Below are 22481 nucleotides of genomic sequence, written 5' to 3'. Positions count from 1 at the left end.
TCTTTCTTTTTTGGCTGGACTTCTTAAAAAATGTGAAAAAAAACCAACCAAACAAACAAATGCAATTAGATGTAGCCTCATCTACCATAATATTGTGCATAATGAATTGCTTTTGCATGGGTGACTGAAGGGCAAGTATACCTATTTTTTTATCATTTATAGCCATCTATTTATAAAAACAAAACAAAACAAACAAACAAACAAATCAAGAAATAAAAGTCAGTCTTGAGATCCTGAGTTGTTCAATGTTACATGCCTGTCTGCCTGATGGTAGCTATCTGTGGCATCTGTCATCATTTTTGACTGAAGAGAAAGATACTCTGCTTCAGTGTTGGGTACTTCCCCAATCCAAGCAAGGTATACTGAACACAGTGTTTGTAATCCCGCTAATAGAGCAGGAAAGGACACAAAGGGGAAGGTGTGGCCATTTTCTCCAAATAGAAGGAGAAAAAAAAAAATCCTCAAATATCCAAATAATAGCACATAACATTTTCAAGTTAGATGGAGGAAAAATACAAGAATTGGTCAAGGCTGAATTTCTTTTTGTGTAAACTCCTATATTGGTCACAGAGTCTATGGGAAATACCTGGTAGTAACAGTAGGTGAGATTATTGGTGAGACAAATTCACAGCTACAGAGTGACAGTAAACTGTGGAAGAAACATGTTTCTAGATACTTGGTCATGCTGTCATACATTTGATATTGCAACCAACTCTTTTATATTCTTCCTCTAGCCTTGATACATCTGACCACACTACTAGGTTTTGGAAGATGACTCACGTATAGCAATACTGACCTTGAGAGTGTGGCTCTCATTACACTGAGATCTTCATTTGTGTTACTAGGTCCCATGGGTCTTTTAAGGATGAAATCAGAATATGCTGAGAATACTGAATATTAAATGTGCACTATAATAGGAATGCTGTGGAAAAATGAATTAATATATTATTTTAATTTTAATTTTCATATTGCCGGTAGACATAACATCAAGAAGTTAGTTGATTTCTATGTTACCCTTTCTATTGCATAAAATCTGTTACTGAAATAAACATTTATCATAGTTCATTTATTCAGTAATTTTAGCATTTTCTTTCTTTCAGTAACTTCTGGTGAAACTGTTGCTGTGGATACACAAACCAGGGTAACCAAGGAAACCACCACCTTCCAACCAGAAATGCCATCTTCTGTGCTTTTGGAGGTTCCAGCCTTGGCTGACTTCAATAAGGCATGGGCAGAACTCACTGACTGGCTTTCTCGACTGGATCGAGAGATAAAATCTCAGAGAGTGATAGTAGGTGACCTTGATGATATCAACGACATGATCATCAAACAAAAGGTATGAGAAACACTGATTTTTCAAGTTGAAAGCTTGAATTATTCTGTATTAAGTAATTTCAACAAGGAACACAGGAGAGATGAAAGGCTGGAAAACATGCAGTTGTTATTTAAGCTACTTTATCCCATAAACCCAATTATTGGATTAAATGTTAAGATAATTAATTGAGAGGGGGAAAAAAAAAAGAGTATTTAATAATGGTATTTAAGGGAGATCTCTTTATCTTTCTACTGCTTGTGCTGACTGTGTCATAAGAGTATACAAGACAATGGTTGAAATATAAACCTCATGAGAAAGAAGCAATTGTGTAGTAAGGTCCAGGTTGCCATGAGGGAAGATACCCCATTTCATACCTTTTCCTTTTTTTTGTTGCTTCTGTAATAACTTTCTGAGAGGCTTGTACCCTGCTGATGTTGGGTTATGAAAAGCTCCTCACTTGTCTTAAAGAACAGCTCATTAATGCAAGTGTTTTGTCAGCAATACTGCATCAGTGTTACTTATCTTTGAAAACATAGAAAAATATGGAAATATATGTACTAGAGGAAAAAAAAGCTGAACTTTAGCTACTCAGTAGCAATAAAAGTAATTTGGTATTATACAATTTGAAAGTAATTACCTGCCTTCTAGACTTCACATTCCTCAATATAAAAGATTTGGCTTGCCTGTGCAAAACTTTTCAGTGTTAGATTTCTATTCAGTTCAGTTCTAAACTCCATTTAGGACACTCTGTTGTAAGATTCTCTTCTGCTTCCTCCTAATAAAAAAAAAAATATTTATTGTTAAGGAGACTTAAGTAAAAAGAGGGAGAAATAACAGACACATTTTGCCTAATATCTGTGCTATGGAGTTTTATAAGAGCGTGTATATTAAAATATGCAGATATCTATTTTTTTCATCTTGATTAATGATCACAATATATACTGTGTAGAATTATGTAATGTTTTATTAATTATAATACGTTTTAAATGGTATTGAGTACATTTTAATGACTGATAGTTGCAGTATTGCTTATACAGGACACCAGATTAAAAAAAGGTTGAAGGCCAAAGAAGACTTGTTTACATGCTGTCTTTTAATCTTTTTCAGAACTGTTTTGTTTTTAAAATTTTATTTTGTCAAATAGTTGGTCCAGAATTACATGAGGTTTTAACTTATACCTCATTTTAGTGTATTATACTGGCAGACAAAATCAATAGCTTGCTTTCTTCTGTAGGTCTCTCTAACTTAAATATGAGATCAAATTATTAACTCTTGAAAATGTCAGTTGTTATACATGTTTTAAAGTGAACTGGTTTGAATCTGCATTTTGTCTTAACGCAAGGCTAAAATATTTTATTCACTTAAGCCAGCACCATTACAATCTTATTCTCGCTTCTGTTCCCGGCTGGGTAGCCTTGTCTCTTTTTTTGATCCCATGCTGTGCTGGTAACAAAATCAGCAGGAAAGCCCTTTTTTGTTGTGCTTACCTCTCTAATTGGCTGTGCAACAGAATGTGGCATTTATTATAATCTCTGATGAAATGGACGAATCAATGTCTAAATATAGACTGCAGTTCTGTTAACTGGCTCCCTTTTCTATAATGATCATGTTAATATCACTTAATACATGGAAATTAATGTAATGAAATTTTGATTCTGCCTCTTATTCTATCACTGGATTATTAGGTGAGTTTAGCAGACAGAATTTCAAAACTGACAAAAAGATTTAGGTTCTCAAAAACCACCCCTGCTTCCTAATGTGTAGAGTGTCTGCAGCAGTATGTTAGCTGATGAATCTGGACATGTGGGTACTTGGTTATTCTGAAAGGTCAGACAAGATATGATCTAAGTTGGAAATCCAAAAGTAGTGCTTACCTCCCCAGATCTGTATTTTCTGTAAAATATCACAGTCATACCTCTCTTGTTCTTGTGATTTCAAAGTCATTGAAAGTCACAGTATTGCATTGTGCTCTGTTTGGAGAGTTTGTTACATCTCTACAGGGATCTCAGTAAGCTTTAATAGGAATTCCATCACAGTATATTGACTTTAGGTATAAAATACCATCTTAACACAATTGACTACTTCTCTTATAAAAATTCAACATTATAAATATACATGCTCTATGAAAGATATTTTATTATAATGCATCTCTAGTTGCTCACCCAGAATTTAAAACATTTCAAAATGCTAGTGCCATTGGCATCCTACCAAGCTCTTAATGTTTTGGGAGTTTGTTTTCGTTTGATATTTCTTTTGAAACAGAGGGCCACATTTCTAATAAGAAACCGAAATGTGAAAGCAAACATTTTAAAAGCAAAGAAATCCCATATCCTAGCAAGGCATGTAACAGGACATTTTCCAAATCACTCAGGTAAAAAAAAGTGACCTTAAGTTGTCCTTTCTTTTACAGTACCATATAATGTTGTTGAAGCTAAGTCTCTAAGGGCATTTTGGTTAAGTTCATTCAATCTGATTGTGTCACAAGATCACAGCCACTAACTCTGTCATACTTTTCCTCCGTAAAAGTTTAAGGTATCATTAGCCTCTACTCGAACTTTGCTTGGAGACGGTTACAGTGAATTGGTACTCTTGAGCAAATAGCATATACAAAGGTTAATTTTGGAACAAAACAAAACAAAAAAAGACAACTATTGTAGAAAAGGCTTGTTTTAGTGGCAGCTTCTCTTTAATAAAAGAAAGAATACAACTTAAATTCTCCTAAGTGGTGCACATACTATGTAGTAAAAGGAGCACAATAAAAGAGTAGCACAATGGCTATTCATTTCAAACATCTATAGTTACTCTTTCTGTCAAATGACTGATATACATTTCTTTCAAGCAAATTCATTATATATTTTAGTCATCTATGACTGTATATATCATGTTAAATTCTGTATAATTAAAGTAAAAGATACTAAAAAGTGTGTAGTAAAGAAATTTAATATTAGCATTAGTGTCATCGATGTTTTCATTAGAGGAAAATGATTATATTTTACTCATCTGCTTGAAGACTGATGTTTTGCAGGATTTGATCCTCAAAGGAAAAAAAGTAAGACTGACTGAGAAGAGATATATATGTTGTTTCTTTAGACAACCTTCATCTGCAAATAAAGTTCATGGGAAATACTGAGAATATATAATATGCCAAGACATATGTAGCTGAGGAAAAAGACAGAATGCAGTTTACACTGTTAGTTCATTTCACTATCGTTACTTCAAAACATTCAAGATGTTTTGTATTTGAAGGTCAGGTTGCGATTCTTCATAAAAGAGAAAATTGTGGACAGAGGAACTGGATGATAAACTACTTTCTGCTACATTATGGAAGAATGGAAAACTTTTCTTTCTTAAGATGCTAACCAGCCTTTACTCAGAAACTTTGCATTGGCATCATTGGATTTTGAGGAAGGTTTGCAGTAGGAATAGATTTCTACTAAAAGCAATGAACCATGGAGGCTGTGCAAAGCTTGAAGATAAATAACAGTGCCATTCAAAGAGATCAAATACTATAATCTCCTTAGATTTTGAATACTATCCTTGGATTTTGCCAAGGCATGCTCTCTATCCAAATTTTTTGTAACATGTTATTGAAAACATGGCTTTCAGTTATACTGGATAAAAATATATTTTATTTAGTAAAATGAATAATAATTATAAGTAATAGTGCTAATGAATGTGACCGCAAACAATTTTCAGTGTTTGCTTATTGGTTCTAAGAGTAAAGGTTGAGTGTGCACTGTTACGTGCAGTGGAGAGGATTAATCTGAAAAAGTATTTCTTTAGAATGACACCTACAGCCAAGCTAGTTATTGAGACTTTTAAGCAAAGAAGAGGAAAATATACTTTTAGGTAATGATTTGTGTCATCCTAACGTAATTATCCCAAAAGATTTAGATGACTTATTTCTACTCAATTAATTTGTCACTGTTCAAAAAGTAGGTTTGATCTTCTGTCGATTATAGAAGTAAACAAAATTGGAATGAAGAGATTGTTTTCACTATTAATTACTGAATTGATTTTTCAGTAGCTGAGGATCTTGTGCAGCTGGTGATAGTAACATAACTGTTAAAGAAAAATATTGGTTTATAAACTGTGTAATTGACAGACTTCAGATGAAAGAGTGGGCTTAACTGACATTCCCCATGTTTGAGGATTTTTTGCCTGTCCTTTCTCATGGTCATATACCATGCATTTTAGTATACTATTTTATATTTATACATGCATTTTCATATGCAACCTTACAATTAATATTCTGATAGATGAGAAGAATGAGAAGTTTTCCAACATAAGTTTTTGTGGAAAAATAAACATAGTTTATAATTTGTATCCTGTTCTTACAGAAGCCCCTGTAATTATCAAATTAAAATTTGTAGCTCTGTGTTATGGAGTACGAATCAGTATAATCCTCAGGCTTTTGGATAGTGTACTTCAAGGTTTACAGAGATGTGAAGAAGTTTCATATTAGTGACATATCCATGAAAAGATGGATGTAGCACATCTGATGACGATGTATTCTTGAAGAACATCGTAGGAGATTTTACACTTGGAGCTGAAAGTTTTCCAGTTTAGTATTCTGATGTGCTTAAAGGCAGGAGTTCTCTAGTCCAGAATCAGAGTACAGTGTTAGTAAGTTGGGACTAGACATTCACACTTTCAAAACCAGTCTTCAGGAGCCTATTTGCCCCGTCCCTCTCTCTGGGCTGTCATGCTGCTTTGAGGGTTGTTTTCAAAGCTTCACATTCTCTAGGATCTTCTGTTTCCATATGAACACACAGCTGCAGACATTCCCTGGGGCAGTATTGGACCAGGATCAACGAGCTCCCAAAGCAGGGCTAGAGCTGAAACTGATTCTGCAGCATGTTGGAGGGTTCACTGGCATTTTTGTGCACCTCCTCTGATAGCAGAACCCTGCACATGACTTTATGCCTTAAATGGTGTGCAAAACACCCTTTACCTGTATGAATTTCGCCGTAGGATATATTCACTCAGGAGACTTCTATCATTATTTTATGTATATTTCAGACTGTTATTGTAGTTCTATTTAACATGGGATATCTAGCAGAAATTTTATACTGTGCCATGCTGTTAGACTTTTAAAAATTAATTCTGATTTATGAGAAGGACAGGAAGGCTGGTTTCAGTTTTTGAAGTGAATAAAATAAGCTAATAAATGAACAGATTTCTAAATATATTAGAAAAAGTTAGAACAAGGTTTGTATGCTGAAAGTTTTTAGCTTTTTTATAGAATAGAAGAAAATGAAAAAATGTCTGTCAGCCTTTAAGCTTATTCTGAAAGGGCAGAAAATGCAGCAGGATGCTCTAGAGGGCCTGGAAATCTGAGTCTTTAAAGGGAAAGGGGAGAAAAAAAAGAAAAAAGAAATTCTGTTAATCTGAAAATTAGACCTCAAGGGATATAGAATATGTGTCAAGAGACTCTTTTTTTTTAATACTTTATTGCACATAAAGACAGCTAATACTTTAAAATAGCTTGGCCAGCTCATTACAGTATGTTAGAGAGTATATTTGTTTTCTGCAACAATAAAAAAGCTGTCTAAACACTGTCTTTTGGAAAGTGATTAGCAGCCATTTTCTTATTTTGCTATAATGTCAATCACTAGGATGTGCATAAAATAATTACTTCTAAGGATCTGATTCTAAACTCATTTAAATAAAAGAGGTACTTCCATCATTTTTCAGTTAGTTTTCAGTCACACTGTAAATCATTATCCAAACAAAAAATACTTAATACTGCAGTTGTCCCTAAAGATAACTTTCTTGTTTGATTTTATTGGCCTATTGTGAAATAATTTGATTTTTTTTTTTTTTCCAATGCCTGCCAAATAAGCTTCTGGGAGACGTTATAATGATTAGTGCAACTGGCGTTCCATTAGGTTCAGCAGAGAAAGGACAAGAGTATAGGAACTCATTTACATTTGCATGTATCTGTGGAGCATTAGAAGTATGTACTTTTCACTAGGGTTGCGTTTTTCAATAGCAGTTATACTTTTCTGTATTTCTAAGTCTGACCTGTGTTATAAGTATAAATGACCAGTTCCCTCAACACTGGACCTTACCTGACCTAATCTTTTATCCGAATCAGCCTTTCATTGTGTGCATTTACCTTCCATTAATATGTGCTACTCAGAGACGTCATGCATTGGGCCCTCTACAAACATACCATGAGTATAAAAAGACTGTTTAAAGTTATGTACTGTCCACAGTGTGGACCATGGGGAAATCCCGCTGTGCTAGAAAGTGTAAAAACTGCTTAAACCTTCATCAGCTCTGTGTGTGCTCGGGCAGCAATCAAAAAAAAAAAAGCCTAACTAGATGCTGGCCTGCATTTAATAGGACCCTAGGCAGCATGTTGGGGGAAGTGGTCATTCCCCTTTAATCAACATCTGTGAGACCAAATGTTCAGGAAAAACATGGAGGGGTTCCAGTGCAGGTCCACCAAGGTGGTCAGGGGTGGGAGAACTGGTTATATGAAGAGAGGCTGAGAGCTGGGCTTGCTCAGCCTGGGAGAGAGCCCAGGAGGGACCTTATTGCTGCCTACAGCTACAAGATGGGAGACTATACAGAAGACAGAGCCAGACTCTTCTCAAAGGTGTACAGCAAAAGAATGAGAGGCAGCAGACACATGCTGCAGCAAAGGGAACTCTGGTGAGATATTAGGAGAAAAATTCTTCATTATGGGTGTAATGAAACATTGGAACAGGCTATCCAGAGATGTTGCGGACTCTCCATACTTGGAGATATTCAAAACAAATCTGGCTAGTGCTCTGTGCGACCTGATGTGATTCTAAATTTGGCCTCCTTTGAGCAGTAGTTTGGGCAAGATGATCTTGAAAGGTCCCTTCAAACCTAAATTATTCTATGATTATATATGAATGCTATTCTCAAATAACAAGATTCTGCGCTGTATACCATGTCAATGAAAGACTTTAAAGGAAGGAAAACATGGCTTTATGCCACCTTTGCATCCCTTCCACCTCGGCTGTGATTTACTTTAAGAGCTGGACCAGTCCTGATAAAATTTTGACAAATTATTTAGTTCTAAGTATTAGTGAGGATCTGTTAGGACAGTTATACAAGTTTTAGGGGGCTGTAGTTTTGTATACATATTAATATATGTTGTTAGCAGTAGTAACAAGAAAAGCTAAGAGTGGCTTTGTTTTTATTCAGAAAATGCGGGAAATATAAAAGCAACTTGTTTCTAAATAATGATGCAATGTGTAAAATTCTAATCTAGTTGTAATCATAAAATGCAAATTAAAACTAGGGGGAACAATTGTATATTTGCACATTTTATGTGTGAGGAGATGGAGCTCTTCTTAGAGAAATAAGTTTTCCTCTGTAAGAAAATAAAAACATGAAATCCCAGCAGAGCTTCCTAATGAAGCTGATCTTGAAACACAGTTCTTTTATGTGGAAAACGATCCCAGAATTTTAACTAAAAAAATCTGCTATCTTGAAATGTGCCCTATTGGTTTCTCAATGTGCCAAGGGTACTCTGATACTTCTATAAACACTACTTAATAATAATAGGGATTCAGAGACCTGTTAACAGATGGACAATTCTCTCTTGAGGCAGAGCAGACAGTAGTGTCATTATAATCCCTTTTCATGAAGGGATTGTTTAAAAAAATGTCACTCTGGAATATGTCAAATAACTAGTTTCTAGTGACTTAGCTCTTTTGCAGTAAGTGAAATTCTTGGAATTCCTTTTCTCTTTTCCCAGTAGAATACTATATTTTTTTTCGTACCTAGGGAAGTTCTCATGGAGAGTTGTCTGTTGATTTACATGGATATATTGTTTTGCAACACTCATGTGAAGTAATCTAAACAGATATCTAACTCACTAAAGCTCCTGCAAAACATTTAAATTATATGCTACGTAGAGCTTCTTTAAAGTGAAAGGTAATATTTATAAAAACACCGTAAGAGACATTAAGGCATACTTGTTTTCAGGGGCACAGGGGTCCTGAATATTTTTGTCCATTCTCTAACTGTTATACCATTTATTTCTTCATGCAACCCACCACTAGGCATGCATTGTCACTAGATTTAAGGTGAAAAACCATCAAGTTCCTGTGGTTCTGGAGAGGGAGAGAGGTCATGGGAGAGAGAATTGCATGTCTTGGAAATCTGTAATGATGGGGGACTGAGGAGAGAGGTACATTGTGCTCTAAATTTGCCTGATCTTCACTCTCCTCCTGCCACCTTCTTCTTCACCTTTGTTGGACACAGCCAGACTCTTCTCTGGTGCCTGAAATCCCCTTTGGCCCATCTGTTCTTCAATATATTCTCCTTTTATTTCTGCTAAACTGAATTTTGCATGCAGAAAATGAGGACAAAATATATGATTTTGTGTAACGCCTGTAACAACTGATGTCCTTTGATAATAATGAACAACATGTTGAAGAAACACTAGATTCCAGCATTTCCAGATTCTCTTTTTGTTTTACTAGTTGGGGAAGGTGGTAGGATGGGGTTGTATGTTTATATTTTTTTTGGTCTGATATAAAACCAATCCCTCCACTACTGCAAAATAAAAATCTCAAACATTGATATTAGCAGACAACAAATTTACAATGCAAATAGGCAGAATATTTTTTTTTCAGGTTACTAAGCACTGCAATGAAATCCTAGAAAATGACTGAGTACATACTGAGCTTGAAATATGAAAGTAATCCCATTAAAAGCAATAAGACTATATGTTTTCCTCAAGAAAGATATTAAAGTATTTTTCTGAATTGAACCAGAGATTTCAGCTCTTCACACAACCAGGGCTGAAGGAGGACATAATTAAAAGAAAACTGGTTTTGTAGTAAATGTGGGCCATTTTGCATTACTCAAACCTCCCATCTGTTTCTGTTGCTAGCTGATACACTAAGCAAGGTAAAAAATCAATTTCCAGAACTGCGTTCTGCTGCTTTTGTGGACCATTGCACTTACTGAGATAAAGCATCAATTTAACTTATCACTGTGGTGCTCCTAATGTTCATGTGCATTCTACTGATATTAAAGATTTTGTGCATCTAAATGTGAGTTTCACACATAGAGGTTCAGTCATGACAGCCAGCTCCCAACTTTCTTTTTCATGCTTCTGGACTTGTCAAATCCTCCAGATGAATTGTTAAACATGGAATTCACATTGGGTTCATGCAGTTCAAATATTGCAACTATCTGCTCTATTTGCTCGAGAAAAGTTTTCCTGTTAGTCATTAACATGAAAGTAACTCAGCTGCTGCAGTTACGTGCTATTTACAGAAGTACAGCGTCAGAAAAAAATAATGCTTATGCATCTTTTTCTTGAGGGATTATTGTAAAACCTCCAATCAGAAATAGATAATCAAAGGTAGGAAGACCATTCAGGGTGACAAAATATGAGCTAAACTGATTCACTGTGCAAAAAAAAATGTGTAATATTTACTATTAATTTTTTTGTGCTTAAATAACTGGACAAGAGCAAGATATAACTATCCCAAACATGCAGTGATACTTTCTTAATAACTACAGATATTGAGCTTTTTGCTGATGTCAGATCTTAAATGTAGGTCATAAATTTGTAATAAATGCTCTTTGATCCAGATTATTACAGTGCAATGATAATCTTGGGTAGGTTTCCTTTAAAAAATTGAAGTGGAAGTAATAGAAACAACACTGGAAAGATGCTGGAAAGCAAGAGAACTGAGAGTTGTAATTGTTCAGCATCTTACACATCTGGCCTTACTTGATGATAACAGGAATGTAGAAATAGCTGAATAAGAGAAAATAAGGAATAATTCAAAACAAAAACAAAAACCTAACCAAAACAAGCAAACAAACAAAAAGTCTAGGCCTAACAAAATATCGAAGTAGAACAATCTAAACCTATAAATAATTGTAACTGATTTCTGGACATATTTTTTTTTGATGTAAGCATAAAGAGTTAAAAAAATATAGATTCTATGACTATATGCCCTTGTAAAAAGTACCTCTCCAGCTTTCTTGTAGGCCCCTTTTAAGTACTGGAAGGCTGCTTAGAAGGTTTCCTGAAGCCTTCTTTTCTCCAGGCTTAACAGCCCCAACTCTCTCAGCCTGTCCTCACAGAGCAGGTGTTCCTTCACTCTGATCATTTTCATGGCCCCTCTCAAACAGGTCCATGTCCTTCTAATGTTGGGGGCCCCATAAGGTAAATTTAAGCGTTCCTCTGTCTGTGAGGAGGAATGATGTATTTTGAGCCATTGTGAGTTACTAGAGATGTCTTGCTGTGCATATCACAGAATCATTTACTCAAACAGACAGCTTTGAAGGTGGCATGGTGTGGGACCTGATCTCAGGGTAAATGTCCAACCTTTTGACATATGTCTTACCACATGAATGGGATTGTTTTCTTTTGTGGTATCTTATGTGTGTGTCTTAAATTCCTACTGTGCATCATGATCAGCACTGATAGCATTTGTAACTCTTCTTATAAAGCCTTCTACCTCTTCATATGTGGCCCATATGGCATAATATTTCCATGAAGAAAAGGGGTATATTTGGCACATTCCTATAATGACATTCAGATGTAGGAGTCAGTTCTGACAAAAGTGATTGTGTTTTGCAGAGAAATAACAGTGCATCAGAACCCATAAAAATTATTAGGTCATTTGCTCATAGTGTGATTTTAAGTGGGGCTTTTTTCATTCCCAGACCTGTCATTAAAGCATGTGATAAAGAACAAGAATATAGAATCTAGAGAATCAAATGATATCTGTGGGTACTAGCTGATATCTCTAAGAGCACCAACGTACTGTGAGTCAGTTAATAAAATCAACTGTATCAGCCATTTGTATTTTGTAAATATTCCTTGACTAATAAAATAAAGTAAATAAAATTAGTAAATTTAGTACTAGTTTACTGAAGCGCATGTCTCATGCAGGCTGGTTCAAGTCAGGGAGAAGTGCTTTAGAGTCAGCAGAAGCTGAACTGGGGATGGGCACAGTAAAGTGGCCCTTCTGAGCCGTGACTGTAAGGTGTAACGTACCATATTGTGCTTCATGTTATTAACTCAGAAATAGCACTTCAGATTAGTTATGCTAAACTACTTTTCCCAGAGCTATACACACCTGCAATAATAATCCACAACAGATATCGTTGATAGGATCAGTTTAGAGACAGAAGGATTTACAAGAAAATAATTACTGGGGGTTTGTGCATTTAAATTATAATACTGATAAAGTGTATGTGGATGAAAAAACATTGTATATTTATAAGTGGCTTCCATCAAGACTTATAACATTGTTCCAAATTGGGGAAAAAATTGGTGAAATTATCTAACATGTCTTATGGCTATGGTTAAGAGAAGAGACGGACAAAATGTAAGCGGAGAGTAAAGGGTAGGAAGAACAGTGCAATTGTTAAACTGGAAAAGTTTGCAAGGCTGTTAGTTTGTTTCCTTTAAGGCATAGTTACATAAAGGTCCATGTTGATGAAGTACAAAAATTCAGTTGAGGAGAAAAATTTGTAAGATAGAAATGCTCCTGTTTTTATGTAGATGAATTTATGCAAATTTAATGTCAGTGAGTTTCCCTTCCACCTCTTTCCCCTCTTCCTGCTAGACTGCAGAAGTTTTTAGGTCAAACATCACTCACCTTCTGAGAACAATGTCTAACAAGTATCTTTCTTTCAAACTTTCTAGCTAAATATGGTGAGATTAAGGAAAATCTTGCATGTTGAAACTTCTATTCAATTGTATTGGTTTATTTGTATGTTAGTTTCTGGTTTTTTATTAAATTATTTTTCCTATATTTCTGTCAAGGTGAAAATTAATGTATTTTTTCAATTATAAGGTTTTTTTGGTATGAATTAAATCATTTTGCATGGCTCTAATTATTAGAATGATTTATACATAACCCAGAATTGTCAGTGGAATCTAAGAAAATTGTGCACCTGACTTTTAATTTCCTTGGATGCTCATTACCCAATTCCTTTTTTAATTCTTTCATTAGGCAATCTTAAAATCACAAGTCTTAATTAAAAGAACACGACAGCCTTTGGAGAACTCTTAGTGTAGAATACAAAGCATGTATTTTTTTGGTTATGAGAAAACTGGGGAGTTTTCACTATAGGATTCACAGAAAATGTGTTCTCTTGATTTCATGTTTTACCATATGCCTATTTCTGAAGTGCATGGACTGTATGGTCATTGTTAGACTTTTCTGTAGGACTGATGTTCAGGGACTCTATTTAACAATATGTAGTATAAATGATTCTTCAACCTCTTTTGAATGATAGGTAAGCTGCCATTAGGTTATCATTCTCAAATTTCTCTCCTTCTACTGCCATTGAATAATGAGACTTTTTCACTGTAATTATAATTTCTAGCACAAAAAAATGCATAAATAGCAGATTATATTTTTAAAACTATCTCAGAAAGAAAAAGAATGAACAGCAGGACTCATTTTCTGTTCCATGTACATCAAAAGAATTGTAATGGATTATTCAAAATAATGTGAAAACAAGCACTTTTTCACAATACTCGACAGAAAATGATGATCTTTTCCTTTTAATGTTTTGGTACTGATTCTTCTCCCTGGAGACATTCTGACTTCATTTCAATCCATCTCTGTATTTTACTTTCCTTTCTTTTCCAAAGATATTTGAGTGTTCCCTATGAGGGATGTACTGCGAGGAAGGTGACACAGCCTGGAGGATTCCAGCTCCTGTAGTAGCTGTTCATAGCACACCGTTGTTGGGCAGCACTGTGCTGTCTGTCTGCTAGTATTCTGGTTAGGGAAAGAAAAAAAAATTAATTGGGAAGAGATTTATTGAAATAATTCAGAAATAATTGCTAGCCAGCATAAAGGTTAAGTGTTAGAACTAGTTTTTAGTTCTTATTTTATAGTTTGCACTAGAAGTAAAGTAAGCTCAGATAGGAATAACTACATGTTTTCTCGGAGCAATTTATTTCTATTAAAATTGATAAGAACTATTTAAAAAAAATACTTTCAGGTAAAGTCAAGCATCCACATCAAAGTGGAAAGTTACTTTTCGTAAGATATTAAGTGAGAAATGTAAGATTGAATGGACGCAGTCACAATTCTATCTCCTCTAATGCCAACCTTCCAGGAAAGTACTGTTACAACAAGTAGTTTCTGAAATATTCCAGTATGCTTCTTAATATTTGTTAATATTCAGTTCTCTCTCTTTCAATTAAATTATTTCATCTGTCTTAAAAGTCTTTTAAAAATGCAGGAACTTGTGTATGTCTGTTCATCTGTGTTTTGATGAGGAAATCTACAACTTTTGCAATACCAAAATTCTTAATGTTTAAATTTCATTTTCTTAGTTTGGTATGGTTTAATGCAAGAAATTCTCTCACTTAAAAATAATGACAAAAAAAAATTCTCCCCAAAATATATATATATTTTTTTTAAATTAAGCTTTCCATTATATAAATACAGATAAATTTACATTCCTATTTCAATTTACAATTCAGAGAAAACTCAGTACTTTGGAATTGTCTGTGAAAACATAGAAATTGTTTTTGTTTGGAGGAGGCAAGGCCAAAAGAGAAATAAATATAGTTTATATCAAGACTCTGTGTGTACAGCATTTTACAAGAAAATGAGAAAAAACAACAACATAAAAGGTCTTCCTAGATATTTTCATCTGCTTTTACATATCATATGTTGCTGAGCATAACATGTACAAAAAGAAAACCAAATGTATTCATTCAGAACATACTTGAAATTTTGCCGGTTTACATACTTATTTTCTCTAAAAAAGTAGGATAATAACATCTAACAAAATGTACATTTAATTTTATCACCCAAATGCAGAGGTTTTTGTTATCCTTGTCATACTTTATGCAGTATTCTTATTTACCTTTGATACCTGTCAGTTTTGGTCACCCATATACTATGAAGATTTGCTACATGAGTTCTTAGGGAAGAAACTTGTAAACTGTGCAGGGCATGGATCCTGTTTTAATATATTTTTACAAATTATTTAGACACTGCTGATTCTATTGAAGAAAAAAAGAAACAACAACTCACAAACAAACAAAAAAAACCCATGCTTTACTTGCTTTGATCATATTTCATCTTCAACACAAGTTCTTGGCATATATCACTGAGCAATGACAAAGTAATTTGTAATTCTTATTCTTAGACACAAAATTGGGGCAGATCGTAGCAAAAGTGATTGTATGTTTCTTGCTACTGAAATGTTAGACATGTTATCTCAGATTTCCAAACCATTTAACCATTTGGCCATCAAAGAACAGACTGTAATCTGTTTTGGCATTAATCTACTTGCAATAGCTACTTTGGAGCACAGTTTCAAAATTACAGCAAAGATGCACAATGCATTATAATTATGTCCCTTTCAGAAATAAGAACTGCAGAAAGATTTCTTGAACTTAAGTCTCATGTCTTTGCATCTCTGGGAACTAAAAATATCCTTTTAAAAAATTGTTTATAAGGCATGTTTGCCATAGTATTGTATGGGTTTCACAAGATTTTTTTAAGTGGTGATAAAATGCAAAATCAGATGTGTGCATAATAGGAGGGGAATGCTCAGTGTAAAGTCAATCAAGAATGAAATGCTATTATGTGCAAACACCTCCTGGGCTTGTGCAGAGGTAATGGAGCATAGGAAAGAGATAAAGTGACAGCCAAGAGAGGAAGAAGATATGTGACTTTCCTTACAATTTTGTTTAATAAAGCATGCAACATACCTTGTGGATATAATGTGCTGTTTTGTATCCATCCAAATCATCTTAGTTTTTATTCCATGCATTCTGTAGACTGTAATTTGGTGATATCGCTTCTTTGCACAGTTAAAAAAGTGATGAACAGAAATAACAAGTCAGTTAATAAGAGGATGTGCACGTCTTTCCCACTACAGAGCTATTTATTTGAGTGGGTCAGGAAGAAAGTAGAATTTTGCTTCTAAGCAATGTCACTAAGAATGCAGTGTTGAATATTTAGGGAGAATGCTTATGAGGTGGCTGATTTTAAAGCAATCTGTGTAAGAGCCAGTTGAAAAGACTAACCTATTTTTTATCCTTTCTAGTTTGAAACATGCTTTATGAAATCTGTAATTCTTGAAGTTTGTCTTGTGCATTATCATTAGATTCAGTCCTTTTGGTCTGTGTTGTAATCTTCCAAGCCGCACTGCCCAAGCAAGGAGCAGATTTATATTGTGCTGCCTGAGAAGGGCTGCAGCTGCAACATGATTCAAGGAGTCAGGACGTGGACTCTGTTTCCCCCTTGCTCCAGTTGGGAGCAATCTGTTCAGGCACAAAGAAGTTATGCCCTTTTACTCCCTAGGGGGAGATGCAGTTGGATTCTCAGATGAACCGTTCTTGTTGCTTCAACCTTGTCAAAATTTCAGACTTTCTTATTTCAATGGAAAATTGTGATGACTAAATAATTGGAATATGATGCAGACATGTGCAGCATTTTAATACATATCATGTTTACTATTTTTTTTATTCCTTGATTTAGATAAAAAGTCAATTGTTTGAAGACTCTTCTTAAGAGCAGCTAGAAAAGATATTATGTATTAGTAACATAAATAATATACTATGCCAACATAGTAACAAATCAAACCCCTCTCCTGTTTATTACTGAAAGAGAATCTATTTATAGTGCTACAGATTTCCTTAGAATTTAGGAAAAAAAAATGAAACATCTTGCATAGGATTTGGCATTAATTTGGATGGGGACAACATTGCTTTTAACAAATATTTTTGGTGTCACATAGCTCTGCATTTGCCAGAGCTCTCTCAGTGTTTGAGGTTGCAGAATTGGTATTTATAGGCCTACAACAAATAAAAGCATAGCTACATTTATAAATGGGACTAAAACTGGGTCTCACCACACTTGAGAGCATAGGAGGTGCCTTACTGGAACAAACCAGCATTCTATCTAGCCCAGCAAAGTGTCTCTGGTGGTTACATTAGGACAGATTTGGTGGGGAGAATGTACCAGCCTGGCTGCCTTCTGCAGACTGCTCCCCTCATACTGCTCTCAGCACTTGCATCCATAGCTGCTGGATTGGGGATATCAACCCTGCTTGTTCCTTGTAGAATCTATTTTTCAGCCCATTGTACATGAAGTTATCTAATCCCTCTTTGAAACTGCTAATTTTCTTGACCCTCTCAACCTCCTGTGGCAGCAAGCTTGCTACCTGCTATGAAAAGAAATAATTTTTTATCTGTTCAAAACTAACTTCCACAATAAGAATGCACCATATTCCTGCCCACTCTTTTCTGTCTTTCAACAAAATGTACATTCAGGAGAGAACCTTTCTTTTTATGCAATGTTGCCAAGTTTCTTAAAACTCTTTTCTGAGTTATAAAAATTATAAATTATAATAATTTGAAGCAAATTATTATAATTTATTAGAAAATATATATGTATGTATCCTACCTGAACTAAATCACCCTTCTCTGCATGCCCGTTGACTTCTTTAAAGAAGCCCACAACTCCCTTTAAGAAAATGCTATGGCAACTCTTTCCAAGCAAATCACACACATTGTTAATTTTATTCCTCAGAGAAGTTTTACCAGCTTTTACCATATGGGAAAGGCAGACACATAGACCAGCAGCTGCCAGAATCTGAGTTTCGGGGGCACAATGCTAGAGCAGAGTGATTGAAGCCTCGCATTACGGTCACATCTCCTGCAATCCACGGCCTCTCTGATCTCCCTGTTTGTAGAAAGTTCATGTTACTCCTGCTTGCAGACTCACCATATTCTTCAGACACGGAATATAAATGCTGGGTTAATTATTGAGATTATGTAATCTAATTTTGGTTTTAATTACTTTTTAATATATAATAGTATCTGAACACCCACATAACCTTTGTTTTCTGTATACTTTGCATCCATATATTACAGTTCTCACCTGTCATTCTGCCACCGAACATCTGAGAAACCTGGTACGTCAGTTAAAGTAGAACAAGCTTCTTGGATCTGAGCTGAGACATCGAGGATAGCAGTTTTCAGTAGAACTAAAGATATAGAAATGGAAGTGTTGCCTTGCTGTTTTGCACTGTCATTCCATAAAAAAAAATCTGATTATGAGAACTAGCATGACAAAGAGAGGCCAATTTCAATAACAGTAAGCTAACTCAGGAGAAGAAATAATTTAGTAAGAGGTGTTCTTCTTATAGTCAGTCAGTGTGCAGGTACTGTTTCTTGTTCTCCGTTGTTATCAAGTAATCAAAATAAAAATTGAAAATATATTAGCTATAGGAAATGCATATGGTTGTGTTTTTATGCAAACCAACACTTAAAGTTCTGTGAAAAATTATATTATAAATTAGCCTAGGGTTCTATCTTATTCTCCATGCTACTTTTTATAGAGTTTTGGTGTTTTTTTGTTGTTGTTGTTGTTTTGTTTTGTTTTTCCCACGAAAAAATAATAGGTCTAATAAATAGGGCTTGAAGGAGGTTTGAAAGGCTGTGCAGTCCAGATTTTTACCTCAGGCAGGATCAAGTAAAATTAAATAATTTCTACCTAACCTGCTCTTTAAGTCGAGATTTTTTTTTTGTAGCTCTGCAGATATTTTCTTCTGCTTTCTACTGCTTTTTATCCTTGCAGTTATAAAAGTATTTATCTCCAACCTTAATATCCACTGGTGCAATTTAAGTTAATCATGTCACCACAACGGAAACTGAGAACAGTTTACTCTCTCCCAGCAATAACCTCATATATTTGAAGGCTGATACTTACTTCAGCTCAATCTTCTCTAGACTAAGTAAATCTGCCTTTTAAAATTTCTTTCCTTGTTTCTAGACTTCTGACCATCTGTCCAGTCATTTGCAACCCATTCCTATGTTCATCCGGTTTATTCAGCTAGTTATTTTAGTGCTTTACACTTATTGAATTGAATTAAATTCTCAGTTTTTTTGAGACTACTTTGAATGATGTTCCTCTCAAGTGCTTGCTGCTCGTTCAGTTTTGCATTGTTATGAGTGTAATTAATCTACCTTCTATTTCATCAAACAGCAATTAATGAAAATTAATACTAGAAAAAGTACAAATCTGTAGGTAGCTTCACTTGATATTGCATCCCCACATAGTACATTTAAGTTATGTTTTTTCCATCAGTTCAAATTCTTTTTAAATCAAAATTTCCTAACTTGCTTGTGGAAATGTCTCATGGGCAGTATCAGAAGCCTTGCAAAGTGCATCAGACACAACTTTTACCTGTTGTCCACTATTGGTAAATCTTACAGCTCCAGAAGAAAGGCAATTCAGTTGACTGGTCATTATTTACTCTTGGTACATGATTGGCTAGTACTTATTATTTTTTTTCCTGGCTCACAGATTTTTTAATCATATGTTCTAGAACTGAGCTCAGAATAATTCACCTGGTAGAATAATTTCCTGGGTAGTTTTCTATGCCTTTTTCTAAAGTGAATTTTATTCATCCATTTCAGGTTCTCAGATATAACTACTAGTGTCTATGAGATTCAAGTTCCCAATTATTATAGCTGAAATTCATGAATTGTCACATCACAATTCATATTGAACTAGATAAGAATGATGTCATACCAATAATAAAACTAACATTGTTTATTTATTTTCTTTTACACACAGACCTTCTGTATTGAAACTGTTAGCATAAGGATTAGAGCTAGAACAAACTTTTTTTCAGATTATTACTTCAAAAGTTTCAGTGACTGTTTTATCTCTTTGCAAAAAAATGTTGTGACAATATAAGATTACAAACTTCAGAGCATCTGCAAAAATAATCTCAGTCTTGTATTGTATAATGTTGCACATGAGAAATGAGCAATAGGCTTGAAACTGCTGTTGCCGATAGAGAGGATAAAAAACATTGGATAATAATACAAAAAGCTACTTAGGCCCCCTGTGATGGGTTCTATTCCTTATCCAAATATTGTCTACTGTTTCATATTACCTGCATATATATGTGTGTGAGCATATGTGTATACATATACATATATACATTTCAGATACATATTACATAATTATGGGGTTTGGGGGTTATTGTTTGTTTGTTTGTGTTTTTTCGGTGGCTTTTGTTTTTTTTTTTTTGTAGAAGATGTAGTGAAGAAAATCAAAAAAACAAACAAACAAAAAAAACAAAAAACCACCACCACCAACAACAAAAAAAAAATAAAAAACAAAAAACAAACAAAAACAAACAAACAAACAAAAAAAACAGTCCTAAGAAATAGCCTGTCTAAGCACTGATTTAGAGGTTAAAATAAGGAACAAATATTTGAAAATGTCCTTCCAACAAGAATAGTAGGTAATATGTGCAAGATTAAATTGTGAACAGTTAGTACAGGTATCCTCAGGCTGCTCTGTGAAGTTGATCCACAATTGCTGTGCCTTTAAATACATATATATGGAATATGCAACAACAGAGCCTTCACTCTGACCTCTTTCTCTCTCACTCACACACATACATACACGGATGCTAGTATACTGCAATATTGTGGAGCTGCCTTGATTACAGATAGGCTCATTGCAGCTGTTTTAAATGAGATAAAGCTGGGGAGCAGATGCAGGAACAGGTAAGTGGTTTTGCATTCAGTCAGTTGAGACTCATCAGGTCTCATTAACTCAGGCTGTTCCTGAAAGGTGCCGTACTGCTGAGCTGGCCCCAGAAATTACACCTGTGTTCACACAGTACTCTGTGTGCATTAGTTAAGCCTATCTGACCTGAGCTAGCTCTTTACTGAATTACCTGTAGTGCTTCTGCCCCGGGGCTGTCTTTAATTCAGAATTGAGGTTAAATCATCCATAAGTAATTGAGGATTGACTGCCTTTCTGGAGTGCCCAGCTCAAATATCAGTAAGCTCCTCTCTTGCATATCACCCCTTTTCCTATACCTTCACCCCCTCCCTCTCATGCCCTACTTCTGCTGTTCATTCCCATTTCTCTTTCCCCAACCTTCATGCACTTGTGCTTGTGCTCAACCTGAAACATTCACCTTTGTCAAACAGGTGAGCTGGTGGAAGGGGTACAGTTGCAGTGAGGCACTTGTGTAGGAAGGAAGCAGTGTGGGTGCAGCTGCCCAGGAACTACCGTTCTCTCTTCCAGGGAATGTGTGTCCAGCTTGCAGTGCTGCAGCAGAGTCTGGGCACCTTACGATTAGTCATGGCCCCAAATCTGACAGTGTTCAGGAAGTGATTGGACAATGCCCTCAGAGTCATGGTGTAAATTTTGGGGTTGTCATATGCAGGACAGGAGTTGGACTTAATGATGCTTGTGGGTCCCTTCCGACTGAGGACGTTCTATGATTCTAAGCTCTAGGGTCAATGCTGTTGTGGCAGTTGCTGATTTTTTTGTTGTTGTTCAGTATGAGTAATGAGTGTGATCATGCTTTGTGGCTGTTTAGGGTTTGGTTGATTGTTAATCTGTGGATAGAGTTTTAATTTGGAGGTGATTCAATAAGCATGCCCTCAGCCAGAAATTCTGTGCCATTGTGTGCATGTATAGAAATCTCTCCTAATGTATCTCTTATGTGACTTTAGTTGTCTATGGTAGGGAACAATCCTGGTATGATCTGATTTCCATATGCAATGTCTCTTATGCTGTGGAGGATAGTTTGAAACATTTTCCTTTGATCTACAGTGACATTAGAAAACAACAAATCATCAAGCCTCAAGAGAACTACCTTGGTATACATGATGAATCAGTTATAATTACTTGTTATGTCTTAATGCTTGCACATCTGCAGCAATGAGTACTTCAAGTTTGAAAGGAAGCAAAAATTTTACAAACTGATTAAGGTCTTTGCAGTTCTGCAGGAATACATTAGAGTTTTTGGTTTCATATTGCAGAAACATAGGGTTCATGTTCAAAGAAGTTAAAACATTCCTATTTACACACTAATCTACACCTGGAGTACAGACTCAGAAAAAATGAAATCAGTATCATGCAGTCGAAAAATGTGTAATGTTAGGTTCCTGTACACCAAAACTTGCCATCCTCTATTCCTCATGTACCCATCTTCATTAAAGCAGTGAAGCCATTTTGCGTTTCATTTGCCAGTTTGGTCCTGTTGCTTTTTGTTAGAGCTGCTCCCCTGTTACTTTCTCCTCTGAATTTTCTGGCACAATGCAGAGGGTGAGAGAAAAAGGAGGGTTATGGGAATCAGCTGGCACAGTGTCACTGCTACACCAACATGAAATGAACAGTCA

General features: G+C 35.2%; 1 protein-coding gene across 11 annotated transcripts in view; it reads left to right on the top strand.

Moving 5' to 3' along the window:
- Window positions 1-22481, top strand: part of DMD (dystrophin) — a 1259796-nt gene that overhangs the window by 908637 nt on the left and 328678 nt on the right. For all 11 annotated transcript variants that reach the window (XM_082049442.1, XM_082049444.1, XM_082049438.1 and 8 more), the window contains one exon: window positions 1101-1336. In XM_082049442.1, the coding sequence (XP_081905568.1) occupies window positions 1101-1336 (236 nt within the window). The remainder of the gene's footprint in view (window positions 1-1100; window positions 1337-22481) is intronic.

The sequence above is a fragment of the Streptopelia decaocto genome (assembly GCF_964273445.1).
Source record: "Streptopelia decaocto genome assembly, chromosome: 1".
NCBI lineage: Eukaryota > Metazoa > Chordata > Aves > Columbiformes > Columbidae > Streptopelia > Streptopelia decaocto.
Note: the sequence above shows the minus strand (reverse complement) of the source record. Positions and strands in the feature narration are given on the sequence as shown.